The 25,824-nt window shown below is 61.2% G+C and overlaps 3 protein-coding genes and 1 long non-coding RNA gene across 6 annotated transcripts; 3 read left to right on the top strand and 1 right to left on the bottom strand.

Moving 5' to 3' along the window:
- The first annotated feature begins 75 nt into the window (after nt 1-75).
- SIRT2 (sirtuin 2) lies at nt 76-4,621 on the top strand. Its single transcript, XM_030475153.1, has 16 exons — nt 76-130; nt 226-272; nt 346-385; nt 495-611; nt 1,367-1,408; nt 1,489-1,595; nt 1,690-1,746; nt 1,867-1,935; nt 2,032-2,161; nt 2,824-2,883; nt 2,991-3,046; nt 3,149-3,225; nt 3,924-3,975; nt 4,099-4,166; nt 4,266-4,332; nt 4,420-4,621. Exons 1-16 carry the CDS (start codon nt 115-117, stop codon nt 4,606-4,608), a joined length of 1,194 nt encoding a protein of 397 aa, XP_030331013.1. The 5' UTR covers nt 76-114; the 3' UTR covers nt 4,609-4,621.
- Nucleotides 4,622-5,944: 1,323 nt separating this feature from the next.
- On the top strand, nt 5,945-14,382 carry HNRNPL (heterogeneous nuclear ribonucleoprotein L). Its single transcript, XM_030475149.1, is given in 14 exon segments — nt 5,945-6,184; nt 7,935-8,053; nt 8,480-8,717; nt 9,261-9,346; nt 9,511-9,607; nt 9,728-9,800; nt 12,049-12,120; nt 12,260-12,408; nt 12,410-12,541; nt 12,634-12,755; nt 12,830-13,031; nt 13,786-13,843; nt 13,929-14,024; nt 14,107-14,382. Coding segments are annotated over 14 exon segments (1,722 nt in total). The 5' UTR covers nt 5,945-5,965; the 3' UTR covers nt 14,166-14,382.
- Nucleotides 14,383-14,557: 175 nt separating this feature from the next.
- On the top strand, nt 14,558-18,135 carry ECH1 (enoyl-CoA hydratase 1). 3 transcript variants are annotated; one of them, XM_030475150.1, is made up of 11 exons: nt 14,601-14,670; nt 15,269-15,324; nt 15,409-15,580; nt 15,896-15,984; nt 16,150-16,274; nt 16,685-16,733; nt 16,816-16,880; nt 17,008-17,078; nt 17,172-17,243; nt 17,326-17,476; nt 17,990-18,135. In XM_030475150.1, exons 1-11 carry the CDS (start codon nt 14,639-14,641, stop codon nt 18,092-18,094), a joined length of 987 nt encoding a protein of 328 aa, XP_030331010.1. In that variant the 5' UTR covers nt 14,601-14,638; the 3' UTR covers nt 18,095-18,135. The 3 variants fall into 3 exon arrangements, with proteins under 3 accessions (XP_030331011.1, XP_030331010.1, XP_030331012.1); XM_030475151.1 differs by lacking the exon at nt 15,269-15,324 and having other exon boundaries at nt 14,558-14,675; XM_030475152.1 differs by lacking the exon at nt 15,269-15,324 and having other exon boundaries at nt 14,601-14,669.
- Nucleotides 18,136-22,751: 4,616 nt separating this feature from the next.
- On the bottom strand, nt 22,752-23,109 carry LOC115603342. The gene is made up of 3 exons (XR_003989854.1): nt 23,079-23,109; nt 22,895-22,954; nt 22,752-22,814 (listed from the first exon to the last, which is right to left on the bottom strand). It is a non-coding gene; the product is annotated as an uncharacterized LOC115603342 (long non-coding RNA).
- Between the last annotated feature and the right edge of the window lie 2,715 nt (nt 23,110-25,824).

Below are 25,824 nucleotides of genomic sequence, written 5' to 3'. Positions count from 1 at the left end.
CCAATCAGCACCGTCCGCGCGGTGTACGCCGGGAGGTGTGGCGCAGCTCTCCGCCAATCAGCGCCGCCCGCGCAGTGCACGCCGGGAGGTGTGGCGGGGCCGCCGCCGGTGCCCATGGCCGACGCGGACGGTAACGGGGAACGGGGAGGGGGTTGTCAGCGGCGGGACCAGGCCTCACCGGGCCGCTCCCCCCCCGTGTCCTCACCGCTCCCTCCCCTCCTGCAGCTCCTGGTGCCGGCGGGGACGAGGCCGAGCGGGACGCGCAGTCTCCGGTGGGTTCCCGCTCGCTCCGCGGTGCTGCCGCGGCTCCGGTCCCCGCTGACCCCCCCCATCCGTGTCCCGCAGGGCTCCGACCCCGCGCTCGGCGCTTCGGGCGACTCTGAGAGTACGTTGGGTTGCGGGGGGGGGGGTTGGTTGGTTTTGAGGGCCCCGCTCCCCGCACATCGCGGCGGGGAGCGGGAGGGGGGGTCCCGGTGCTTGACCCGCTCCCGCAGTGGAGCTGCTGCGGAACCTCCTGTCCCGGACGCTGGGGCTGGGCGGGGAGAAGCCGGAGAAGGTGCTGGAGGAGCTGACGCTGGAGGGAGTGAGCCGCTTCCTGCAGAGCGAGAGATGTACGGGGCGGGGGGGGGTTCGGGGCGGCTTAAAGGGGTTCGGAGGGGGGCTAAGAGGGTCCTATGTGGGTTTGGGGGGCGGTGGGGAGGGCACGGGAGGGGTTTTGGGGGTCTGGGGCGTCTTAAGAGCTGTTGGGAGCATCCTATGGGGGGTTGGGGGGCGGAGGGGAGGGCAGAGGAGGGGTGTTGGGGGCCTGGGGGGGTCTTAGGAGGTGTTGGGAGGGTCTCGGAGGGTCCTACGGGGGTTTGAGGGGTAGTGGGGAGGGCACAGGAGGGGTTTTGGGGGGCTGGGGGGGTGTTGGGAGGGTCTAGGAGGGTCCTATGGGGGTTTGGGGGGTATGGGGAGGGCACAGGAGGGGTTTTGGGGATCTGGGAGGGTGTTGGGAGGGTCTATGAGGGTCCTATGGGGGTTTGGGGGGGTTTGGGGAGGGCACAGGAGGGGTTTTGGGGGTCTGGGGGGTGTTGGGGGGTGCTATGGGGGTTTGGAGGGGTCATGGAACGGTTTTAGGGGGATCGCGGGGGTCATAGGAGGGGTTGGGGAACTCTAAGAAGGTCCTATGGGGGTTTGGGGGGGGTCCCAGGAGAGATTTAACGCATCTGGGGGGGGGCCCAGGGAGGTTTTGGGGGGGTTTAAAGGGGTCTCAGGTGCTTGGGGGGGGCGCTGTGGGGTGAAGGTCAGTGTGGAGGCCATGGGGGGGGGTCCCCATGGGTTGTGTTCCCCTGTTTCCTTCCCCCCCCCATTTTGTTCCCCCCAGGCAAGAACGTTGTGTGCATGGTGGGCGCCGGGATCTCCACTTGTGAGTGTGCTTGGGGGGAGGTTTCGGGGGTCCCCATTATAGAGGGGGGGTCCCTGACACCCCATTATCACCCCCCCCAGCCGCCGGGATCCCCGACTTCCGCTCGCCCGGCACGGGCCTTTACTCCAACCTGCAGAGCTACGACCTGCCCTACCCCGAGGCCATCTTCGAGATCAGCTTCTTCAAGGTAACCCCCCCCCCCAAATTCCCCCCCGCCTCAAATTCGGGGGGTGCCCCTTTGCTCGGGCCCCCCCCCAAAAAATCATCTCTCTGCCCTATAGGAACACCCTGAGCCTTTCTTCGCTCTCGCACGGGAGCTCTACCCGGGGCAGTTCAAGGTAACCCCCCCCTTGTGCCTCAATTTCCCCTTCCCCAAACTCCTCCAGGGCCTCCCCAAACTTTTGGGGACCCCTCCCCAAACCTTCGGGACCCCCTAAACCTCGTTGTGTCCCCCCCAGCCCACGGTGTGTCACTACTTCATGCGGCTGCTGCAGGACAAGGGGCTGCTGCTGCGCTGCTACACGCAGGTCGGACGCCCCAAAGGGCTTCCTTATGGGTTTGGGGGTGCCGGGGGGGGGTTTGGGGTCCCTTGACCCCCCGTTTTGCCTCTGTGCCCCCCCCAGAACATCGACACGCTGGAGCGGGTGGCGGGGCTGGAGCCCGAGCGGCTCGTGGAGGCTCACGGCTCCTTCTTCACGTCGCACTGCCTGCGCCCCGGCTGCCGGCGGCAGTACGGGCTGCCCTGGATGAGGGGTGGGATGGGGTGGGGGGCACGGCGGGGTGGGGGCATGTAGGGTGGGGGGCATGGGATGGGGGGCGGGGGGAAATGGGGGGCACGGGGGGCAGGGGGGGATGTGGGGTGGGGGGAAGTGGAGGATATGGGGGGTATGGGAGGCATGGAGAGATATGGGTGGGGGGTTATGGGATAGGGGATGGGGGGATATAGGGGACATGGGGAGATGTGGGTGGGGGGGATAGGGGGAATGGGGAGATGTGGGGGGGGGATATGGGATAGGGGATGGGGGGATATGGGGGACATGGGGAGATGTGGGGTGGCGGGAAATGGGGGGCATCAGGGGATGTGGGGGGGCGGGAAATGGGGGATATGGGAGGCATGGGGAGATGTGGGGTGGGGGGATATAGGGGGCATGGGGGGATGTGGGGTGGGGGGACATGGGGGGAAAGTGGGGCTGCCTCTGGATGGGGGTGGCCGTAGCGATGACTCCTATTAAGAGGTGGGACCCCCCCTCCATGTACCTCTGGGTCCCCCCATGCCCCCCCCCGAGCTCCTGTGTGCCCCCCCATGTCTCCCCATGTTTCTCTGACCCCTTTATGCGCCCTTTGAGGTCTCCTGCGCCCCATATCCCCCCCCATGCCCCCCATATCCCCCCCCCCACGCCCCCGATCTCTTGCAGAGCGCATCTTCTCATCTCTGGTGCCCAAGTGTGAGCAGTGCCAGGGCCTGGTGAAACCCGGTGAGCTGGGGGGGACACACACCCCCGACACCCCCAAACCCTGACCCCCTCCTCCCCAACCCTTGGGGCCCCCCCAAACCTCCACTCACCTCCTGGCCCCCCCCCAGACATCGTGTTCTTCGGGGAGAGCCTCCCCTCGCGCTTCTTCAGCCTCCTGCAGTCGGTGAGTTTGGGGGGGTCCTGGGGTCACCCCTCCCCGTTCCCTGCATTGGGATTTTGGGGGAGCCCCCCCCCCCCTTCCTGACACCCCGTGTCCCCCCCCCAGGACTTCCAGCAGGTCGATCTGCTCATCATCATGGGCACCTCGCTGCAGGTGCAGCCCTTCGCCTCCCTCGTCAGCAGGTTGGGGACCCCCAGCCCCCCCTTAATCCCCCCATTAACCCCCCCCAGACCCCCAATGATCCCCCCATTAACCCCCCAGATCCCACTTAACCCCCCCATTAACATTCTCAGACTCACGTTGATCCCCCCATTAATCCCCCACATCCCCCTTAACCCCCCCAGACCCCCCAAACCCCCCATTTAACCACCCAAGACCCCCTTTAAGCCCCCCATATCCCCATTAACCCCCCCAAACCCCCCTTAACCCCCCCCAGACCCCCATTAATCGTCCCCTTAACCACCCTCAGACCCCCATTAATCCCCCCTTAACCCCCCCATATCCCCATTAACCCCCCCAGACCCCCCTTAACTCCCCTTAACCCCCAGATCCCCCTTAACCCCCTCTTTAACCCCCCAGCTCACTCTTAACCCCCCCATTAACCCCCAAGTCCCCCTTAACCCCCCCATTAACCCCCCAGCTTGCTCTTAACCCCCCCATTAACCCCCCCAGGTCCCCCTTAACCCCCTCATTAACCCCCCAGACCCCCCTTAACCCCCCCATTAGTCTCTCAGATCCCCATTAACCCCCCCAGACCCCCTTTAACTCCCCCATATCCCCCTTACCCCCCCCCCAGACTCCTCTTATCCCCCCCCAAACCCCTGTTAACTTGAACCCCCCCCCAGCCGCCCCCCATGACCAGCTCCCGTCCCCCCCCCAGGGTCCCCACCAACACCCCCCGGCTCCTCATCAACAAGGAGAAGACGGGACAGGTAAGAAATGGGGGGGGGGGCTGCTAAAATTGGGGTGGGGGGGGTATAGATGGGGCTTGGGGGCACTGGGGGGGGGCAGGAACTGCTGTGTCACCCCCATTTTATGTGTGTGTCCCCCCCCAGAGTGACCCCCTCATGTCCCTCATGGGCTTTGGCTGCGGCATGGACTTTGATTCAGATAAAGCTTATAGGTAACGAGGGGCTTGTGGGGGGGAGGGTTCTTGGGGGGGGGGTCGTGCCCCCCCCAACACGTTTTGGGGACCCCCCCTTTGCCTGCACCCCCCCCGCAGGGACGTGGCTTGGCTGGGGGAGTGCGACAAGGGGTGCCTGGAGCTGGCGGAGCTGCTGGGATGGAAGGTATTTACCCCCCCCCCATAGCAATTTGGGGACCCCCCCCATCTCTGCACCCCCATTTACTCCCTATGTGTGTCCCCCCCCCCGCAGAAGGAGCTGGAGGAGCTGGTGAGGAAGGAACACGCTGCCATCGAAGCCAAAGCCACCCAGGGGGGCAGTGGCAAAGCCGGGGGGGGCAAAGATGAGGCTGGGGGGGGCAGCCAGGCCCCCCCCCCAAAATCTGGGGGGGTCACTGAGACCCCCCCCCCATTGACCCAGTGGGGCTGTGGCATTAAATGAGGGTTTATCACCATCGGGTGTTGCCTTTTTGGGGGTCCAAGGGGGGGTCGGGGGCGGGGGGGGGAATGTGCGGTTTGGGCCTCCCCACTTGGAGGGGGGGCTGATGGGAGGGGGTCCCAGTGAATGGGGCTTATTGGGGGGCTCGGAAGGGGGGTCTTGGTGAATGGGGGTTACGGGGATGGGGGGGTCCATGGGAATGGGAATGGGGGGATGTTTCGCCCCCATTTTTTGCCTTTTCACCATTTTTTTGTGCAATAAAACGTTTTTATTCCCATGTTTTGGCTGGGTCCTGACCAGCGTTTGGAGCCTTTCCCGTTTTGGGGTGTTCGGACCCATTTTGGGGGTGTCCGTACCTATTTTGGGGTGTCTGTTCCCATTTTAGGGCTCTTTGTACCTGATTAAGGGGTGTTTGTACCTGTTTTGGGGTGTCCGTACCTGTTTTAGGGGTGTGTGCACCCGTTTTGGGGTGTCCGGACCCGTTTTAGGGGTGTTTGTACCCGTTTAGGGCTGTCTGTACCGTTTTGGGGTGTCCGTACCCATTTTAGGGCTGTCCGTACCCGTTTTGGGGTGTTTGTACCCGTTTTAGGGTATCCATACTGGTTTTAGGGGTGTCCGTACCCATTTTAGGGCTGTCCGTACCCGTTTTGGGGTGTTTGTACCCGTTTTAGGGTATCCATACTGGTTTTAGGGGTGTCTGTACCCGTTTTGGGGTGTCTGTACCCATTTTGGGGTGTTTGGACCCGTTTTGGAGTGTTTGGACCCGTTTTGGGGTCCCCACCCGCTCGGGGGGGGGGGGGGGGGTGTCTCCCCGGATTGAGCGCGGTGGGCGGGGCCAGCGCCAAGAGGCGCGGACCAATCCGAAGTGAAAGCTGAGCGAGGCGGCCAATCAGAGTGCGGAGCGGCAGGCGCGGGAGTTGATGGGCGGGCGAGTTGGCCAACGGGCGGGGGGAGAAGCTGAAGGGGTTGAGAGGGGCCTCAGAGGAGCCAATCAGAGCCAAGGGAGTTGATTGGCGTTAGCTTTGACCAATAGCCCGGGAGAGGCGGTGGGGGAAGGCGGGGCCTGAGCTCTGCGCCTTGAAGAAGGGCGGGGCGCCGCTCGGACAGGCAGCGCCTCCACCCAATCAGCTCGGTGGGCGGGCGGACAGACGCGGCTTGCAGCCAATAGAAGGCGGCGGTGCCGTTGAGGGGCAGAAGCGCTGGCGAATCAACGCGGGGCCCGTCCTGCCGGCGCCCCCAATAGCGGCGGAGAGCGGGGCTGGCGGCGGAGCGGAGCCAATGGGATGAGAGCCCCGCCTTGAGTGGCGGTGGGGCGGGCCAATAGGGGCGTGGCGGAGGCGGCGCGGCGGCCAGAGGCGCCATGTCGCGGCGGCGGTGGCGGGGCCCGCAGAGCGCCGAGGGCAGCGGCCGCGGGGCCGAGATGGGGAAGATGGCGGCGGGCGGCGGCGGCGGCTCCGGCCGTTACTACGGCGATGGCGGCCGAGCTCCCAAGCGCCAGAAGACCGAGAACGCGGAGCCGCCGCCGCACGGGCCTGGCGGGCCGGGGGGGGCTGGCGGAGGGCCCGGCGCTGCCGGAGCGGTGAGAGCGGGCGGTGGGGGGGGGGGGGTGGAGAACGGGGCCTGGGGGGGGTAAAACCGAGCCGAGGGGGGGTAAAATGGGGTCAGGAAGGTTAGGACGGGGTCTGGGGGAGGGGAAAACGCGGTCTTGGGGGGGGCAAAATGGGGCCTGGGGAGTAGAAGGGGGCTGAGAGGGTGTAAAACGGGGCCAGAGGGGTAGGACGGGACAAAACGGAGCTGAGAGGGGGTAAAATGGGGCCAGGAGGGATAGAATGGGGTAGGAGGGGCAAAATGGAGCCGAGGGGAGTTAGAATGGGGTCAGGAGGGGTAGAATGGGGCAGATTGGGGGGGTAAAACGGAGCTGAGGGGGGTTAAAGTGGGGTCAGGAGGGGTAGAACGGGGCACAGGGGGATAAAACAGGGCCGAGGGGGGTTAGAATGGGGCCAAGAGGGGTAGAATGGAGTCAGGAGAGGTAGAAAGGGGTAGGATGGGGCAAAACGGGGCTGAGGGGTGTTAAAACGGGGCCAGGAGGGGTAGAACGGGGTGTGGGGGGGTAAATGGGGCAGGTTGGGGGGGTAAAACGGGACCAGGAGGGGTAGAATGGGGCACAGGGATTAAAACAGGACCGAGGGGGGTTAGAATGGGGCCAGGAGGGGTAGAACGGTGCAGATCGGGAGGGTAAAATGGGGCCAGGAGGGGTAGGACGGGACAAAACGGAGCAGAGGGGGGTTAAAACAGGGCCAGGAAGGGTAGGATGGGGTGGGGGGGGGTAAAATGGGGCCAGGAGGGGTAGAATGGGGCATAGGGGGATAAAACAGGGCTGAGGGGGGTTAGAATGGGGCCAGGAGGGCTAAAACAGGGTGGTGGGGGGTAGAATGGGGCAGATTCAGGGGTAAAACGGGGCCAAGGGGGGTTAAAAAGGGGCCCGGAGGGGTAGAACGGGGCAGAGGGGAGATGAAACAGGGCCAGGAGGGGTAGGATGGGGCACAGGGGGATAAAACGGGGCCGAGGGGGGTTAGAATGGGGCCGGGAGGGGTAGAGTGGGGCAGATTGGGGGGGTAAAAAGGGGCCAGGAGAGGTAGGATGGGGTGGGGGGGGCAAAACGGAGCTGAGGGGGGTTAAAATGGGGTCAGGAGAAGTAGAACGGGGCAGACTGGGGGGGTAAAACAGGGCCAGGAGGCATAGGATGGGGTAGGGGGGGGTAAAATGGGGTCAGAAGGGGTAGGATGGGGCACAGGGGGATAAAACAGGGCTGAGGGGGGTTAGAACGGGCCCAGGAGGGGTAGAATGGGGCAGATTGGGGGGGTAAAACAGGGCCAGGAGGGGTAGAATGGGGCCAAGGGGGGTTAGAAGGGGGCCAGGAGGGGCAGAACGGGGCCAAGGGGGATAAAACAGGACTGAGGGGGGTTGAAACAAGGCCAGGAGGGGTAGGACGGGGTGGAGGTGGGGGTAAAACCAGGCCAGGATGGGTAGAATGGGGCACAGGGGTTAAAACGGGGCCAGGAGGGGTAGGATGGAGCAGATTGGGGGGGTAAAACGGGGCCAGGAGGTGTAGAATGGGGGCAGGGGGGGTTAAAAAGGGGCCCGCAGGGGTAGAATGGGGCTTGGGGGGTGAAAAATGGGGCTTGGTGGGGGCAAAACGGGGCCTGGAGCTCCACCCAGATGGGAGCTGGGGCCGCGGTGATGGGCGCAGAGTGGGTCTAGCTCCTCCCTGGGGGGGGATGAAGCCGTCCTGGTGGGTTCTGCTGGCCCAACGCCCTGGTTCCCAGCAGGAGAACTACGATGACCCCCACAAGACACCGGCGTCCCCCGTGGTGCACATCAGGGGCTTGATCGACGGCGTCGTGGAGGCTGATCTGGTGGAGGCTCTGCAGGAGTTTGGACCCATCAGGTGAGGAGATGCCTCCGGGGCTGTGTTGGATGGTGATGAGGGTGATGTGGTGGTGGTGTGGTGGTGATCTGGTGCTTGAAATGCTGATGATGTGGTGGTGGTGTGATGGTGAGCTGGTGGTTGTGTGATGGTGAGTGGTGGTTGTGATGATGAGCTGGTGGTTGTGATGAGGGTGAGCTGGTGGTTAAGATGGTGACGTGGTGGTTGTGATGATGAGCTGGTGGTTGTGGTGCTGGTGATGCGGTGGTTGTGGTGCTGGTGATGCGGTGGTTGTGATGATGCTGATCTGGTGGTTGTGATGATGCTGATCTGGTGGTTGTGATGCTGGTGATGCGGTGGTTGTGGTGCTGGTGATGCGGTGGTTGTGATGATGCTGATCTGGTGGTTGTGATGCTGGTGATGTGATGATTGTGTTCCCTCTCCCAGCTACGTGGTGGTGATGCCCAAGAAGAGACAAGCCCTGGTGGAGTTCGAGGACATCCTCGGCGCCTGCAACGCCGTCAACTATGCGGCCGACAACCAGATCTACATCGCCGGGCACCCGGCCTTTGTCAACTACTCCACCAGCCAGAAGATCTCCCGCCCCGGAGACACGGATGATTCCCGGGGCGTCAACAACGTCCTGCTCTTCACCATCCTCAACCCCATCTACTCCATCACGACGGTGGGTGATGCCTTTGGGAGGGCTCTGGGGGCACCAACGCAAAGAGGGGTGCGGAGGTGTTGGAGCGAGGCCGGAGGAGGCCATGGGAATAGTGAGGGGCTGCAGCAGCTCTGCTCTGGAGCCAGGCTGAGAGGCCCTGGGTCAGCCTGGAGAAGAGAAGGCTCCTTAAGGGGAGACCTTAGAGCAGCTCCAGAGCCTGAAGGGGCTCCAGGAAACCTGGAGAGGGGCTTTGGACAAGGGATGGAGGGATGGGATAAGGAGAAACAGCTTCCAAGTGGAAGAGTTGGATGAGATACTGAGAGGAACTTCTTCACCCTGAGGGTGGTGGGGTGCTGGGATGGGTTGAATGGAGAAGCTGTGGCTGCCCCATCCCTGGCAGTGTTCAAGGCCAGGTTGGACACAGGGGCTTGGAGCAACCTGGTGGGTTGGAACTAGCTGATCTTCGAGGTCCCTTCCAACCCAAGCCATTCCGTGCTCTCTGCTGCTTTGGAGGCGCTTGGTGGTGCCTCACCCGGGTTCCTCACACCTTCTCCCTGCTCTCAGGACGTGCTCTACACCATCTGCAACCCCTGTGGTCCTGTGCAGAGAATTGTCATCTTCAGGAAGAACGGTGTCCAGGCCATGGTGGAATATCCTTCCGTGCTGCAGGAGCTCCGGAGCTGCCTCTGGGCTGGCTTTAGCTGCCGGGGGTTGCTTTGGCTCCACCTCCAGGAGCCAGCAGAGATCCCAGATGGTGCAACCTCGCTTGAAAGTCTCTTTGCTGGCCCCAAAGCTCCTTAACCCTCCCCTCAACGTTCGACTCGGTGCAGAGCGCCCAACGCGCCAAAGCGTCCCTCAACGGCGCCGACATCTACTCGGGGTGCTGCACCCTCAAAATCGAGTACGCCAAGGTGAGTGCTGCCCCCCTTCCCCGTGACAAACACCCATCGTGGGGCGGCAGCGTGGAAGGGGTGCTCCTCCATCCCCACCGTCTCCTCCATCCCCACCTTCTCCGTGCCCATCTCCTCCAGCCCACCCGCCTCAACGTCTTCAAGAACGACCAAGACACTTGGGACTACACCAACCCCAACCTCAGCGGACAAGGTAATGGCCAGTGAAGCCCCTTGTGCACCTACACTCGGGCACCACGACCCACCCCACCTCCTGGCCCATCCCTACATCCGGAGCTGGCTCCGGGCTTGCCGGGGAGGGGGTGACCGGAGGTGGAAAACCCGAGCGGCGGCGGCTTTTGGGGGGGTGTTTTCTGTGGCTTCTGGGTTCCTTCTCTGCGTTCCTTGGTGATGGACATCATGAGGGGTTGCATCTGCACCCCCAGTGCGTGGGGTTAAAGGGGTTTCTGTGGATCTCATGAGGTTCGGGGGGGGGATTGGTTGGTTCTGGGGGGGAAGTGCCATTGTTTTGTTGTGTCTGCCCCACTCCTGAGTCTTTGTGGGCTTCATCTTCCCAACTGGAGTTACCTAAAGTGGAGCTGTGGGGCGAGTTGGGAATGCGCCTGCCCTCCCCATGGGCATTCCCAGCCCCTCTAGAACCAGCAGGGAGACACCAGCTCCCTTGAGCTTATGGAAGGGGTGGGAAAAGGCACCCACCCCCCCCGGAAAAATCCCTCTTGGAGTTGATGCCTCCGCGTCGGGTTGGCCGTTGGCGTCCTCCCCGTTGGGTTGATGCTTTTTGGGGGGTGGGGGTGGTGGGAGAGAGAAGAACCCCCCCCTTTTGTGTTCTGAGGGTGGGGTGTCAGCGCCGGGTGGCTTTGAGGGGGGCCGGGGTGCGCTGTGGGACCTGTGGGGTGGGATGTTGAGGATGGTGGGGTTGGGATTCGCCGGCCACTTTTGGAAGAGCGCTCGAAGGAGGGTCAGGAGGGGCTGGGGGTGCAGCTCCCCCCCCCCCGTTGTTGTGTAGGATGTGTGGAGCTGGGGGGGCGGCTCTTGGGCTGGGTGGTGGGATGCCATAACGTGGCCTTTCCCAGCTCCGAGCAGTCCTTTTGCACGTACACCAGCGGAAAACCCGAGCGGGCGTCACCTTCTTCCGCACATTCCTTCCTCCACCTTCCTCCTCCTCCTCCTGCTCACACCACACAAGTGTAGGAACAAAACCACAAGTGGAGGAAACACGCAGCAGCCAGCAAAAAAAAAACCACCCCAAGCAGCACCATGAGCTCATTGCAAGGACACAACCACCATCCAAGGACTCTCCTGCAGCCAAGTTGCCACCACATCAGCGCCAAGCGGAGAACACCAAAACTAGCCCTAACCCAACCCCAGCTTAAGGCAAAACTCAACCCAAAACACCACACACAAGCCCGTAGGAGGCTGGAGCTGGCTCTGGCTCGAGCCGAGACACATTGTCCATGCTCAGAGGAGACACGCACATGGGACAGAGCTCCACAGAGCCCGACGCACCACACAGTGGCAGGAATGGAGGGACACACTTCTCACCACCCCTTTGTGGCCTCCTTTGGTACCTCCCGAGGAGCAAACAAACCGGCAGCGAGACTTAAAAGCGTTTTTTTTTTGATAAGAAAAAAGAGTGTTTTTTTCTCTTTTTTAAAGTGGAATTGTGGCGGGTTTGGTGCCTTTGGACCTGTGTTTGTGACTCTGAAACCATGTGATGCAGGGTCGCAGTGTTTGTTTGGTGGGACGCCCATCTTTCCCAACTGTCCTAACTCTTGAAGCGTCCAAGGGTAAGAGAAAGACAGCGAGATCATTCCATGTGCCAAAACTGGACCTTGTACTATTGTAAACCCCCCCCTCTATGCTGTAAGTAGCCCCCCAAACCCCCCCCTTTTCCCAAGCTTTGTATCCAACTGGGAATAAAGCTCTACGGAAGCGGGAAGGGGACGACAAGAGCGACTGGATCGGTGCCGTGGTCGTGGTCGATGCCTTGGGCCGTGCTGGCTCCTTGAAGCTGGTTCTGCTGTTGCTTTGCTGCCTGAACCCCCACTTGTTTGGGGGGGGCCGGGAAGTGTTTTTGCCACTTTCATGACTTAATTAGCAGTAATTCATGTCCTTTATTGTCCTTTCTGTACCTTAACTGTCTATTAATGAGCAGCATCCCAATGGGGCCTCGCCGGACCCCCACTTCCATAGGGCAGCTCGGGGCGGGGGGAAGGGGAGAGGTCCTTTGGGGGGTGATGGTGGTGTTGGGGGCGGGGGGCAGCTCCCAGTATGGGCCCCCCTCACTCTCCATCCCCACTGGTTGGAGATGGGGGGGATCCCCTAAAGCCACCCCGGGGCTGTTGATGGCTGGAGGGGGGTCCCCAGCGCCTTGGGGAGCGGTGGTGTGGACCCCCTTCATCCCCCCAAACCCCCCCCATAACCTCTTCTTCTCCCCACAGGAGACCAAGGAGGGAACCCCAACAAGCGCCAACGGCAGCCCCCGCTCCTTGGGGATCACCCTGCGGAATATGGTACGTGGTGGGGGCTCCAACCTTGTCCCTCTGCAGGAGGACCCCATAGAGGTGGGGTTGGGGGGTCTCCAACCTTCTCCCTTTGCAGGAGGACTCCATAAGGTGGTGTTGGGGGGTCTCCAACCTTCTCCCTTCGCAGGAGGACCCCACGGTGGCTACCACGGGCACTACCATGATGAAGGCTACGGCCCCCCCCCACCCCATTACGAAGGCAGAAGGATGGGCCCCCCAGTTGGGGGGCACCGGCGAGGACCCAGCCGCTATGGCCCCCAGTATGGGCACCCACCACCCCCCCCCACCACCCCCGGAGTATGGTCCCCACGCTGACAGCCCCGTCCTCATGGTCTATGGCTTGGACCAGTCCAAGATGAACTGCGACCGCGTCTTCAACATCTTCTGCCTCTATGGCAACGTCGAGAAGGTCAATGGGGTTGAGAGAAGGTTTTGGGGGGGCTCCCATGGAGGGTTTGGGGTCTCTGGGGGGTGTTGCTGATGAGCCCCATCCCTTTGTAGGTGAAGTTCATGAAGAGCAAGCCAGGAGCAGCCATGGTGGAGATGGCCGATGGCTACGCCGTGGACAGGGCCATCACCCACCTCAACAACAACTTCATGTTCGGGCAGAAGCTCAACGTGTGGTAGGTGCTGGTTGGGCTGGGGTGGCCCATGGTGCCCCCCCAGTGCCGCGTTGACCCCCCCATGTCCCCCCCAGTGTCTCCAAGCAGCAGGCCATCATGCCCGGGCAGTCCTACGGGCTGGAGGACGGCTCCTGCAGCTACAAGGACTTCAGTGGCTCCCGCAACAACCGCTTCTCCACCCCGGAGCAGGCGGCCAAGAACCGCATCCAGCACCCCAGCAACGTCCTGCACTTCTTCAATGCGCCCCTCGAGGTCACCGAGGACAACTTCTACGAGGTGAGGCCTCCTCCTCGTCCTCCCTTGTCCTCCCTCTTCCTTCCTTCTTCCTCCCTCGTCCTCCCTCTTCCTTCCCTCTTCCTTCCCTCTTCCTTCCCTCTTCCTTCCCTCTTCCTTCCCTCTTCCTTCCCTCTTCCTTCCCTCTTCCTTCCCTCTTCCTTCCCTCGTCCTTCCCTCGTCCTTCCCTCGTCCTTCCCTCGTCCTTCCCTCTTCCTCCTTCTTCCCTTCCTCCTCCTCCTCCTTCCTTTGCAGTTGTTCTTCTCTTCCTCATCCTTCTTGCTTCTTGGCCTTCTCCTCTCTTCTTCCTTTTCTCCTCCTCTTTCTTTCCTTCTCCGTTCCATTTTGCTTTTCTTCCTTGTCCTTTTCCTCCTCTCTCCTTCCTTTTCTTTTCCACTTTCTTTTTCTCCTTGCTGCTTCTCTTCCTTGTCGTCTTTGCCTCCAATCTCTGTTTTCCTTCCTTTCCTTGTCCTTGCTTCTTCCTTGTCCTTTTTTCCTCCTCTCTTGGTCCTTCTCCTCATCTTCCTCTTCCTTCTCTTCCTTTTCTCCTCCTCCCTTCTCTATTTTTCTTCACTTCCTTTTCCTTTTCTTCCTTTTTTCTCCTCTTTTCCCTTCTTCCTTTCCTTTTTTCCTCTTCCCTTTCCTTCTCCCTTCTCCCTTCCCTGTTTCTCTTCACTTTCCTTCCCTTCTCTTCCCTTTTCCCCCTTCCTCCTCCCTTGCTCTTCCTCCTCACCCCTCTCCTCCTTTCCCTCCCCAGATCTGTGACGAGCTGGGTGTCAAGCGCCCCTCTTCAGTCAAGGTCTTCTCGGGGAAGAGTGAGTACCGGGGGGCCGGGGGGGGCAGCCCGGGGAGCTGCAGGCCATGGGGGGGTCGCTGAGGAAGGGCCCCCCCGTTTTCCAGGCGAGCGCAGCTCCTCGGGGCTGCTGGAGTGGGACTCCAAGAGCGACGCGCTCGAGACCCTCGGCTTCCTCAACCACTTCCAGATGAAGAACCCCAGTGAGTGCCCACCCAAAACCCCCCCAAATACACCCCAAACCCCCCCCGACCCCCATTAACCCCCTCTTCTCCCCCCCCACAGATGGGCCATACCCCTACACGCTCAAGCTCTGCTTCTCCACCGCCCAGCACGCCTCCTAACCAGGACCCCAACAGTGGGGGGGGGCTCCCAACCCCTCCAGGACCCCCCCATCCCCTCGGGGGGTCCCTCCCCCCCATTTCCTCCCCCCCTTGTTTTTTTAAAGGCTGATGTTCCCTATTCCCCCCCCCCCAACCTCCTTCTCCCCTCTCCCCCCCCATTTTTAAGGCTGTTCGTGTGCTCCCCACTACCCCTTCAATAAACTCGTTTGGAAAACAACCCGTGGCTCGGGGGGGGAGGCGGAGGTCGCCCCCCCCCATTGTTGGGGTGATTTGGGGCACTTTAAGGTGCGTTTTGGGGGTGGAGGTGCATGGGAGAGGCGCTTGGAGGTCCCTTCCGCATGCCTCGCTAGGGGGCAGTAGTAGAACACGTCCGTCTCGCTAGCGGAGAGGGCGGGGACGCCTGCCGTCACGTGACCCGAATCGGGCGCTCCTCCTCCCGCCCGTCTCGCTGCTCCGGCCCCGTTGGAGGACTGATGGCGGCGGCGCCGCTGCGGTTGCTGCGGGGGACGCGTGAGTCGCGGGGGGGGGGGGGCACGGCTCGGCCTGACCTTAAGTGACCCCCCCCAAACCTCACCCCATGGGACCCCCCCGTGACCTCCACACTGACTTTGACCGCACAGTGACCCCCCCAAACCCTCCTTTAGTTCCTATCCCCCCACCTCAACCATTCTATAACCTGCCCCTATAACCCCCCCCGGACCGCCAACCCTTCTGGACCCCCCCAAATCCTCCCAGGACCCCATTAGACCCCCCCAGATCGTCCCAGGACCCCATTAGACCCCCCCAAATCGTCCCAGGATCCCATTAGACCCCCCCCAAATGGCCCCAGGACCCCATTAGGCCCCCCCCAATTGTCCCAGGCCCCCATTAGACGCCTCCCAAATCCTCCCAGGACCCCATTAGACCCCCCAAACCCCCTTATGGACCCCCCCCAACAGTTGTAATGCCCTCCCTGGATCCCCCCAATCCTCTTCTGACCCCCCTGCACCCCCCAACCCTTCTGTTACCCCCCCAAACACCCCCCCCCATCACGTTGACCATTGCCCTTGTTGGGCTGATGATTAACGAGGCCTCACCCCACACCCCCCCATCCCCCCCCCCAGCCCATCCCAGTGGATCCCAGTTTATCTCCCAGGACCTCCCAGTCCTTTTCTAGCAGGTTTGAGGCTTTGCCCAACCCTTTACCAGTGAGTCCCAGCCCCTTCCCAGTGCATCCCAGTGCATCCCAGTCCCTCCTGTGCAGTGCTGGGGGGGCTACGGGGGCCGCAGCGGCTCATGGCGACCGAGGCGGGGGCCCCGGAGCAGCTGCGCCGCGGCTTCGAGACGCTGCGGGTGACAAGGGAGCGGGAGCACGTCCTGCACGTGCAGCTCCACCGCCCCGACAAGAGGAATGCCATGAACAGAGCCTTCTGGAGGTGCTGCGGGCACTGGGGAGGGACTGGGGGGCACTGGGGAGGGACTGGGAGGGACTGGGGAGGGGCTGGAAGGGACTGGGGAGGGACTGAGGGGGGACTGGGGGGCACTGGAGGGCACTGAGGTGGGACTGGGGGCACTGGGGAGGGACTGGGGGGGACCGGGGAGGGACTGGGGGCACTGGGGAGGGACTGGGGAGGGACTGGGGGGCACCGGGGAGGGACTGGGGGCACTGAGGAGGGGCTGGGATGTGCTGGGATGTGCTGGCAGTGCTGCGGGGCCCTGGTGCCATCCCCTCCGTGGCCCCATTCCCGCAGGGAGATGGTGGAATGCTTCCAGGCCATCGCCCACGACTCCTCCTGCCGCGCCGTGGTCGTGTCCGGGGCAGGGAAGGTTTTCTCTGCTGGTGAGGGCTTCGCTTCCCTTTGGGGGGGGCCTTGCTCCAGCCAAGGGGGTTTGGGGTACCCTGACCTCATCTAGGGGCGGTTTGGGGTGTCTTCACCCTTGGGGGGAGCTCTGGGGGCTGCGGTCCCAGCCTGGGGCTCCCAGGGGTGACCCACGTGCTCCCCAGGGCTCGACCTGGCGGACGTGGGCAGCGAGCTCCTGATGGTGGAGGGGGATGACCCAGCCAGGAAGGCCTGGAACCTGCGGAAGAAGATCTGCGCCTTCCAGGAGAGCTTCTCCGTGCTGGAAAAGGTGCATGGATGGGTGATGGATGGATGGATGATGGATGGATGATGGTTGGATGGATGATGGTTGGATGATGGATGATGGATGGATGGGTGATGGTTGGATGATGGATGATGGATGGACGGATGGGTGGATGGATGATGGATGGATGATGGTTGGATGATGGATGATGGATGGATGGGTGGATGGATGATGGATAGATGGTTGGATGGGTGGATAGTTGGATAATGGATGGATGGATGGATAGTTGGGTGGATGATGGATGGATAGATGGGTGATGGATGATGGATGGATAGATGGGTGATGGATGATGGATGGATGGGTGGATGATGGATAGACAGGCAGATGATGGGTGACTGATGGATGGATGATGAATGCATTTGGGGCTCTCCCCATGCTCCCCATGTGTCCCACAGTGCCTCAAGCCGGTGATCGTGGCTGTACACGGTGCCTGCATCGGCGCAGGTCAGTTGGGGTGGGATGGGGGGACCATGGGGGGACAATGGGGTCCCTCCGTGCCCCCGCCTCAGGGGCTGCTCCGTGGCAGGAGTCGACCTCATCTGCGCCTGCGACATCCGCTACTGCAGCCAGGACGCCTGGTTCCAGGTGAAGGTGGGTTTGTGGGTCCCACGAGGCCCAGCGGGTCTCCTCAGATGGCCCCAAGACCCCTCAGATGTTCCCAAAAGACCCTTCAGCTGCCCCCGTGGCCCCTTCCATCTGCCTTCATGTGTCTCTGCAGGAGGTGGACATCGGGCTGGCGGCCGACGTGGGCACCCTGCAGCGTCTCCCCAAGATTGTGGGCAGCCAGAGGTGAGTTGTGGGTGTACCATGGGGGGGGGGCATGGGGGTATCAGGGGAGGGGACCTTCCTGTCACCTCACCACCTCTTTTCCTCCCCACCAAGCCTGGTCAATGAACTGGCCTTCACCGCCCGCAAGATGATGGCCCCCGAGGCACAGAGCTGCGGGCTGGTGAGGTACTGCAGCCCTGGGGTGGCCCCGGGGGGGTCTCCTCAGTGTCCCCTCGGTGTCCCCCATGTCCCCATGTCCCCCCCACAGCCGCGTGTTCCCGGACAAGGAGTCCCTGCTGCAGGCGGCCGTGGCGGTGGCCGAGGCCATCGCTGCCCGTAGCCCCGTGGCCGTGCAGGGCAGCAAAGAGAACCTGCTCTACGCCCGGGACCACCCCGTGTCCGAGAGCCTGCGCTACATGGTGAGGGGCACGGGTCACCCCTGTGGGGATGGGTCACCCCTCCTGGGGAGGTGTCACCCCCCCCCGGGCAACCACACTGGCCCCAGTTCCGCACTGTTGCCATCCCACTGCCCACCTTTGTCCCCATGTTCCCTTGTCCCTATCCCTGCGAGTGTCCTGTCCCCATTCCCATTGGCTTCCTGTTCCCATCCCTGAGGATGTCCTGTCCCCATTGGCATCCCATTCCCAAAGGTGTCCTCTCTCTGAGGGTGTCCTGTCCCCATCCCTGTCCCTGAGAGTGTCCTGTCCCTGTCCTCCTTCCCATTGGCATCCCATTCCTGTCCCCAAGGGCACCCTATTCCCATTTCCAAGGGTGTCCCATTCTCGTCCCATCCCATCCCCATTCCCAAGGGTGTCCCATTCCCATCCCCATTGCCAAAGGTGTCCCATTCCCATCCCATCCCCGTTCCCAAGGGTGTCCCATTCCCATCCCATTCCCAAGGGTGTCCCATCCTGTCCCCATCCCACCCGCAGGCCGCCTGGAACATGGGAATGCTGCAGACCCAGGATGTGCCCGCTGCGGTGCAGGCGGCCATGGACCGGAAAGGCACCGAGGGTGCCCTCTTCAGCAACCTATAGGGACCCCACAGGGGGACCCCAATAAACTTGCTTGGACCCACGGCTGCCTCCTCCTGGGGTCTTGATGGGCCAGGGGGCTGCTATGGGGTTGGGGGGGGTCCCCAAGGTGCTGCCATGGGGCTGGGGGGGTCCCTGTGTCCCCAGTGGTGCTGCCATGAGGTGTTTGCAGCGTGAGGTGGCAAAGCCAGGCTGGATTGCCGTGGTGGTGGCACTATTCCGGAGCTCTCCATGTGTGGGTGATGATTCCCAGCACCAGCTTTCCATCCTGGCTCCTTCGGCTTGGGAACAGGGGCTGGATGTTTCCCCTTTGGGATCTGGTGGTTTGGGGGTAATTGGGGGCATTTCAAGGTGGTTTGGGGGCATTTCTGCAAGGTTTGGAGCTGATTTGGGGGCACTTTGGGCTGTTGGTGCATAATTTGGGGTAATTCCAGCCGTTTGGGGGCATTTGGGGTGACTTTGGAGCTGCTTTGGAGACTTCTGGGGAGTTTGGGGCTATTTGGGGACTGCCTTAGGACAAAGCCACTTTTGGGGTCATTTGAGCTGATTTGGGGCAATTTGGGTGGGGTTTTGGGCAGTTTGGGGTCATCTCAGGTTGGTTTGGGCTATTTTGGGAGACTTTCAGCTGCTTTGGGGCACTTCAGCCCTTTTTGGGGGCAATTTGGGCAGGTTTGGGGGCACTTGGGGTGGGTTTGGGGCATTTCCTTCTGGTTTTAGGGGCATTTTAGGCAGTTTGGGGTCAATCTGGGTTGGGTTTTGCTCTTTTGGGGCACCTCAAGCCGGTTTTAGCTGAGTTTGGGGTAATTTGGGCGCGTTTGAGGCATTTCGGATGGGTTTGGGGGCAATTTGAGCTGGGTTTGGGTAATCTGGGCTGGTTTGGGGTGTTTTGGGGGCATTTCGGATGGGTTTGGGGGCAATGTGGGCTGGATTTGGGTAATTTGGGCTGGTTTGGGGTGTTTTGGGGGCATTTCGGGTGGGTTTGGGGGCAATTTGGGCCGGTTTTTACAGGAGCCGCGCGCGATGGAACCAATGCGCGGGTTTCAATCGGGTCCGCCCTTCCCCGCACGCACCAGCGTCGGGAGGCGCCGCGGGCTTCAATCAGGTCCGACCCCGCTTCGCTTCCGCTCCGCCTCCCGCGCCGCTGGGTCCTAGTGCCCGACCGCAGGACAGCGAATCCCGCAGTGGGTTGGGATGGAAGCGACCGTCTTCCCAATATTCCATCTAACTCTTCCCTCTGGCAGGTTAAAGCCATTCCCCCTTGTCCTGTCCGTCCATCCCTTGTCCAAAGCCCCTCTCCAGGTTTCCTGTAGCCCCTTTAGGCACTGGAGCTTCTCTAAGGTCTCCCCTTCAGGAGCCTTCCCTTCTCCAGGCTGCCCCAGCCCAGCTCTCTCAGCCTGGCTCCAGAGCAGAGCTGCTCCAGCCCTCGCAGCAGCTCCGTGGCCTCCTCTGGACTCGCTCTGGCAGCTCCATGCCCTGGGGAGCTCTGGGGCACCCCAAAACCCACCCCTAAAGCTGGTGAGACTGTTATGGAGCTCCCCCTGTGGAGGCGATGCCTTTCCCATAGGGATGAGGAATGGGAGGGTTTGGGTTGTGGAGGGGAGTGACACAGCACTGGGGACATACAAAACTACCCCAAAGACCAGGAAGGAGCGAGGGGATGACACAAGAAGTGACATTTATTAGAAGGGGGATGACGCTGGTGGCTTATAATGGTTGGATTTGGCCACAGCTCGTCCTTCACCAACATAAGAGCGGGAAGAGCCATGTGGGAAGTTAAAGTCAGTTTTGGGGGGGGTGGGGGGTGTGTGTGTCTCTGTGGTGTCCCCAATTCATAGGAGACTATGACAAAGGGGCCTTGGGGTGCCTGAAAGGGGCTCCTGGGGGTACCCTCTGGGGGTGCCCCAGGTCTCTACCTGGGGCTGCCCAAAAAGAGCCTTGGGGTGACAAAAAGGGACAATGTGCGGGCCCAAAAGAGACATTAGGAGGTGCAAAATGGAGCTTGGGGCTGTCCAAAGGCACTTTGAAGTGTCCCAAAGAAGCATGTGGGTCCCCAAAAGAGACCTTGGGAGCACACAAAGAGACTTTGAGATGTCCCAAAGGGACAAATAGGGGCCCGAAAGAGGCCTTGGGAGACCAATAGGGGCCTTAGGGTGCACAAAAGAGGCCCTGGGAAAGACGAAAGAAGCCTGGGATTAGGTGCAAAAGCGAGGGTGGATTGTCATGTTGGCAGCACCATTACAGAGATCACCGTGTGCAGCAGATGCCCAGCACCAGCTTTCTGTGCTGGCACTGTAGGCTTAGGAGAAAGGGCCGGAATTGTGCAATCTGTGGTCCGCCCCTACGGCACCCACTTGAGGCTGTCCCACAGCTCGGTGAGTAGAGGAATGTCCGGGCCCTGCTCCCACAGCTGAAGAGCCAGGACTGAAAGCTGGTGCTGGGCCTCTTCTGCACACAGTGAGCTCCACAGCGGTGCCACCGGCATTGCTCTCGCTCCTCGCTTTCCCGTTGCGGAGCTCACCAGGTGCAGAAGCAGCCCAGCAGCAGCTTTCTGTCCTGGCTCTTCGGCTGTGGGAGCAGGGCCCGGACGTTTGTTCTCTATGCACCAGCTGAGGCATGGACTGGAGTGGGCACTGTAGAGGTTGCACTGCTCCTCAACCTGATGTGTTAGGAGAAAAACAAAGAGCCGGGCATGTTCATACACAGGGTGCCATCCGGAATGGTGCCGCCGACATGGATATCCTCCCTTACGTACCCACCTAAAACTCCATCTGCGTAAAGCCCCACTGGACACCAGTCTCCAGTGACCGAGATAGCAGCTCCCAAAGTGCAAACGTCCAGTGTGGGGAAGAGAAGGCTCGGGGGGACCTTATTGCTCTCTGCAGCTCCCTGAAAGGAGGTTGTAGTGAGGGGGGGCAGGCTCTTCTCCCAAGGAACAAGTGATAGGACAGGAAGAGACCGCCCCCCCCTCACTACAACCTCCTTTCAGGGAGTTGCAGAGAGCGATAAGGTCCCCCCTGTCTTCTCCAGACTTAAACCCCCCAGGTCCCTCAGCCGTTCCTCATGACACTTGTGCTCCAGGCCCTTCACCAGCTCCATTGCCCTTCTGTGGCCCCGCTCAGCACCTCTTGTTGTGAGGGGCCCAGAACTGGACACAGGATTCAAGGTGCAGCCTCACCAAGTGCCCAGTAGAAGGGGACAGTCACTGCTCTGCTCCGGCTGGCCACACTGGTGCTGATACAAGCGTTGCTGTGCCCTGTCCTCACTGCGTGAATGGAGGGGACTGCAGGTGCCTGTATCCCACCACTGCATCTCCTCCCAGGTCCAGACTGAGCAGTGGCAGTGGGAGAACCTGCTGCAGGGCCATGAGCTGGGGCTGTCACCCAAAGCAGCATCCCTGCACCCCAACATGCTGTGTGTGGGGATCCTTCCTTCTGGGGCCTAAGAAAGGTGGGGTTTGGGGTCATTTAGGGGTAGCAGCAGTGTTGGGAGGGACAGAGATGCCTGAGGCTGGGTGGGTTTGGGGTACAAGGTGGATTTTGGGGTGTTTTAGGGGTACCATGGGGATTGGAAGGGATGGAGATGCCTGGGGCTGGAGAACTGCTGCAGCGCACCCTCCGCCTGCCAGCTCCCCGCTTGGACACATGGCAAACAGGAAGATCCCTGTTTGCCATAGGCGCAGCAGTCTCTATGTGCAATATTGGCTCTTACATTCTCTCCTCTCTGTTTAAGGGCACCAGATATATTTATTTAGGGGCTCTTCATCAGGGACTGTAGTGATAGCACAAGGGGCAGCGGATTCAACCTTAAACAGGGCAGATTTCAGTCAGACATAGGGAAGAAGTTGTTCCCTGTGAGGGTGCTGAGGCGCTGGCACAGGGTGCCCAGAGAAGCTGTGGCTGCCCCATCCCTGGCAGTGTTCAAGGCCAGGTTGGACGCAGGGGCTTGGAGCAACCTGCTCTAGTGTGAGGTGTCCCTGCCCAAGGCAGGGGGTTGGAACTAGATGATCTTAAGGTCCTTTCCAACCCTAACTCTTCTAGCCTTCTATTTGACTACACATGGCCCGTGAGTAAAGGTCTCTGTGGGCAAGGGTCTCTTAGCTCAGGGAGTGTGACTTTTAGGATTAGAATGGAGCAAGTTCCTTTAGGAACACCGTTTCATTTCACATTGGCACCCCCTTTCCTAAGCTGTCTGAGGTTGGCCGTTACTCTCCTGATCCACGTGGTACCAGTCTTCTACTTCTCCTCAAGCTCTAGGGGCTCATAAGGAACCGCTGCTTTTCCTTGTTACCTGCACTTCTAAACTGCCCATGTTCAAGCTTTCACACACAGAGCCCTTTACAAAACCTCCACTTCTTTATTGCTGGGTAACATGGTGCCAGGTTTGGAGTCTGTGCTGGCTGGATGCCTCTCTGCTGCCTGGTGCTATTCAGAGCAAGGGTCCCTCTGCCCCTGCTGTCTCCAGAAGATGGAGCGCTGGGAATGCGGCAGCTCAGGAGCCGCTCTTTTAGCTCTTTTGTTTCTGAAGCTCTTTAGTCCAGGTTTAAGGATGACACCCCTTTCCCTAAGGAAAGGGCTGCCGCTCCCAGCTGTCCAGCATCAGCAGCAGAGCGCTCGCAGGCGCCCTCCCAACGTGCGCCGTATCGGTGGACTTCTCAGGATGTGCACGGTCTGAATTGCCAGGGAACAGATGACGGGATGGCTTTCCTCCAGCAGCGTCTCAAGGGCTGTGAGCCAAAGGGACAGAGCTGAGATGAGCCCCCAATAGACCCCCAGGCATTCTCCCCAGAGCCTGCTCCCTCCTCACCTCGGCAGATCTGCTCCAGCTTCAGCTCGTTCCTGCCCCTTAGGGGCCGCGCGGCCAGTCCTGGGCACAGAGATCCATCAGCCCCCTGCTCCCCATCGGTGCTGAGCCCAGGGATCCCCGCGGGGGCAGCGGTGGGGATTGGGGCCCGGCGGCCTAAAGAGGGACCCCAGGGCCTGTGGCTCACCGATGAACCTGATGGCTGCCTCTCGCAAGGAGGCCTGAGCATCCTCCAGGTACGGCACGCTCTGGTCCAGGTATTCCTCAGCCCTTTTCCTGCTCCGCTCCAGCTGCAGAGAGCACAAGGGGATGGGATGCCACAGAGCCTCCCCGCTTGGCTGGAGCAGTCCCTTCTCCCAGCATCTCCCTTTCCCCTTGCCCGTTCCCATCTCCCAGCCAGGAGCCCTGTGGGATGGGCAGAGTGGTCCAAGGGGTGCCAGTGGGCACAGGGATGGGAGAGGGACGTGGAGAAGGGACATGGCTGCAGAGCGCAGAGCCCCTCACCAAGCACTCTGCAATCCTCCACGTATGCCTTGTCTTCAGGAGGTGTTGGAGCTCTCGCCACCTGAGGAGCGTTGCTGCAGCAAGGAGCGCTTCCCTGGAGGCCTGCACAAGAGCGGGACGTAGGAGATGGCACCATGGCCTGGGCAAGGAGAGCCTGGGTGATCCTGGGGTGATCCCGTCCTTAGGAAGGTGGGACATGCCCTGGCCCAAAGATGGGGGGCTCTGAGATCTGTACCTCGGCCACGCTGTCGCTCTGGTCGCTCATGTGGAGGAAGAGCGGGACCAGAAAACCCCACGTGCTGCTCCTCATCCTCCTCTTGTCGCTCCTCACCACCGAGTCCAGCAGGACTCTGAAGAGGCGGATGGAGAGCTCTCGCAGCTGGCTGGACTCCTGGTGGCAAGGAGGAAAGGGGAACTTTGAGCAAGAGCAGCTCCCTGCCCATGCTGATGTGAGGGGGGAAGCTCTGGGGGCAGATCCTGCAGCAGGGGGAAGCTGTGCTGGGATGCAAAGCCCAGAAACCATCCCATGAGAGCCCAGGGAGCAGCCCCTGCTCTGAGTCATTGCAGGGTGCCCATCTGCAGGGCCCAGCAGCCTTACTCCATCAAAGAGGGGCAGGAGGTCCCCAACCAGCTGCACAGCAATGGGGCTGGCTTCCTTCTTCAGTAGGTGGCCCATCGCGTTCCTTATGATCACCAGGGCCTTTATCTTGATCTCTTCCTTGGCATTCTGGAGCCTGCCCATGATGTGTGGCAGGAGGATCTGCAGTTTCCTTGCCTGTAGGAAGAGATGGAGGTTCCTGGTTGTGAAACCCTGACACAACACTGCACTCACCAAGGTGCACCATTGCCAAGAGGGCTCCCCATGACCATGCCCTGACCCACCGCCAAGAGGGCTCCCCATGACCATGCCCTCCTCACCAAGTCAGGTCTCTCCGACAGCGCAATGAGGCTCTCAAGTAACAGGGACACTGTCCGCAGGCTTGGGTGGTCCTGAGAGCTCTCGACATGGGACTCCTCACCAGCATCCTCACTGGAGGCCATGGGCTGAAGGAAACACAGCAGTGAGCCACTACAGAGCCTGCGGGGCTCGCTGGAGGCCATCAAGGCCCTTTTGAACTCACAACCAAGGCAGGGATGGAGGTGTCTCGTATGTCCTGTGGTATCCCGAGCAGCTCCCATAAGGCCTCTGAAGTCTTGGGCTCGGTGAGGATCAGCTCCCACATGCCTACGCCAGCGCTGCAAGCCAGAGAGCTGTGTCAGTATGGTCCATGCATCCCATGGGATGCCGTGGGCAGGCAGCAGAGGGCAAAGGTGGTGCTCCCCATGGGAGGGTTGGAAAGGACCTTAAGATCATCTAGTTCCAACTCCCCTGCCTTGGGTCTGGAAGCCAGAGAGTCTTCAGGCCCCTCTGCCCACAGGGAACAAGCCCTCAAGGCTGATACCTGTCACTTAAGGGAACGTTGAGCACCATGCTGATGGTCAATGCCCTCGGGTGCTTCAGGACCAGCAGGATAAGGAGGGCGCCCAGCTTGCACCACGCTGAATCTCTGCTGCTCTGCTGCAGGCTTTCATGGATGCTCCTTACGATGCTTGGCACCTGGAGGGGGGAACACAGGGGAGGATGGTGCTGCTGCCACTGGAGTGCAGCCATTTCCCATCCCTCTCTGCTGCATGAAAGTGGCTTCAAGTCACCTCCTAGGTTTGGGAAGGAGGAGGGAGGGAGGGAGGAAGAAGGCCTGACAGGACTGAAGGGCATGGCAACCCAGCCACAGGCCACTCACATCTGCCAGCCAGAAGTCAAGGTCTCTCATGACCAGATCCAGAATATCTTCTGCTACCCACTTCTCAAAGATGCTGGAGTCTCTCATCGCCTCGATGGCCACGCAGACAAAGTCTGTCCTCTCCCGTGGATAAAGGGAATTTGCAAACGCCTAGGGGAGGAAGGTTGGGCTCATGGGCACCGCATTGTCCCTGCTGGAGGACAGCAGGAACCGTCCCACCAGGGACAGTGAGGCCAGTGAGCCCCTGCTGCTTCTGGATGCCTTTGCTCACACATGTGCCCTGCCCTTGCCACAGAGTCCCAGCAATGGGGGGAGCTCATTACCATGGTAAGGTCTTGGGCACTGTTTTCTTCTTCCCATGTGAGCTCTTCTCCTTCCCCCTTTGGCTTTGGCCTGCCTGAACAGCAAGGGAGACACAGAAGAGTCAGGAGGACACAGCAGCTTTGCCATCAAGCTTCCCAAACCACCCTGAGATCTGCAGGACACAAGCGCTCAAGGAGGTTACTGGAGGGCATCAGGAAGAGCTTCTTGCTGCAGGCACTGGGGTGATGCAGAGGTGGAGCTGCTCTTCACAAGCAGGGAAATCCTGCCTTTGGGACATGGGAGTCAGTGGTAGCTTTGGCTGTGGGGACCACAGAAGAGCAGGGT

The sequence above is a fragment of the Strigops habroptila genome, unplaced genomic scaffold (assembly GCF_004027225.2).
Source record: "Strigops habroptila isolate Jane unplaced genomic scaffold, bStrHab1.2.pri NW_022045631.1_ctg1, whole genome shotgun sequence".
NCBI lineage: Eukaryota > Metazoa > Chordata > Aves > Psittaciformes > Psittacidae > Strigops > Strigops habroptila.
This window is presented reverse-complemented; position numbering and strand designations above follow the sequence as displayed.

What these genes read in the sequence shown, in the direction of transcription:
- SIRT2 (XM_030475153.1), top strand. An exon ending in ACAAGGAGAAGACGGGACAG is followed by an intron (nt 3,976 to 4,098) that starts GTAAGAAATGGG and finishes GTCCCCCCCCAG; the next exon opens with AGTGACCCCCTCATGTCCCT. An exon ending in CGGAGCTGCTGGGATGGAAG is followed by an intron (nt 4,333 to 4,419) that starts GTATTTACCCCC and finishes CCCCCCCCGCAG; the next exon opens with AAGGAGCTGGAGGAGCTGGT.
- ECH1 (XM_030475150.1), top strand. Translation starts at nt 14,639, where the DNA reads ATGGCGGCGGCGCCGCTGCGGTTGCTGCGGGG. An exon ending in TCCCAGTCCTTTTCTAGCAG is followed by an intron (nt 15,325 to 15,408) that starts GTTTGAGGCTTT and finishes CCTCCTGTGCAG; the next exon opens with TGCTGGGGGGGCTACGGGGG. An exon ending in CGGTGCCTGCATCGGCGCAG is followed by an intron (nt 16,734 to 16,815) that starts GTCAGTTGGGGT and finishes GCTCCGTGGCAG; the next exon opens with GAGTCGACCTCATCTGCGCC.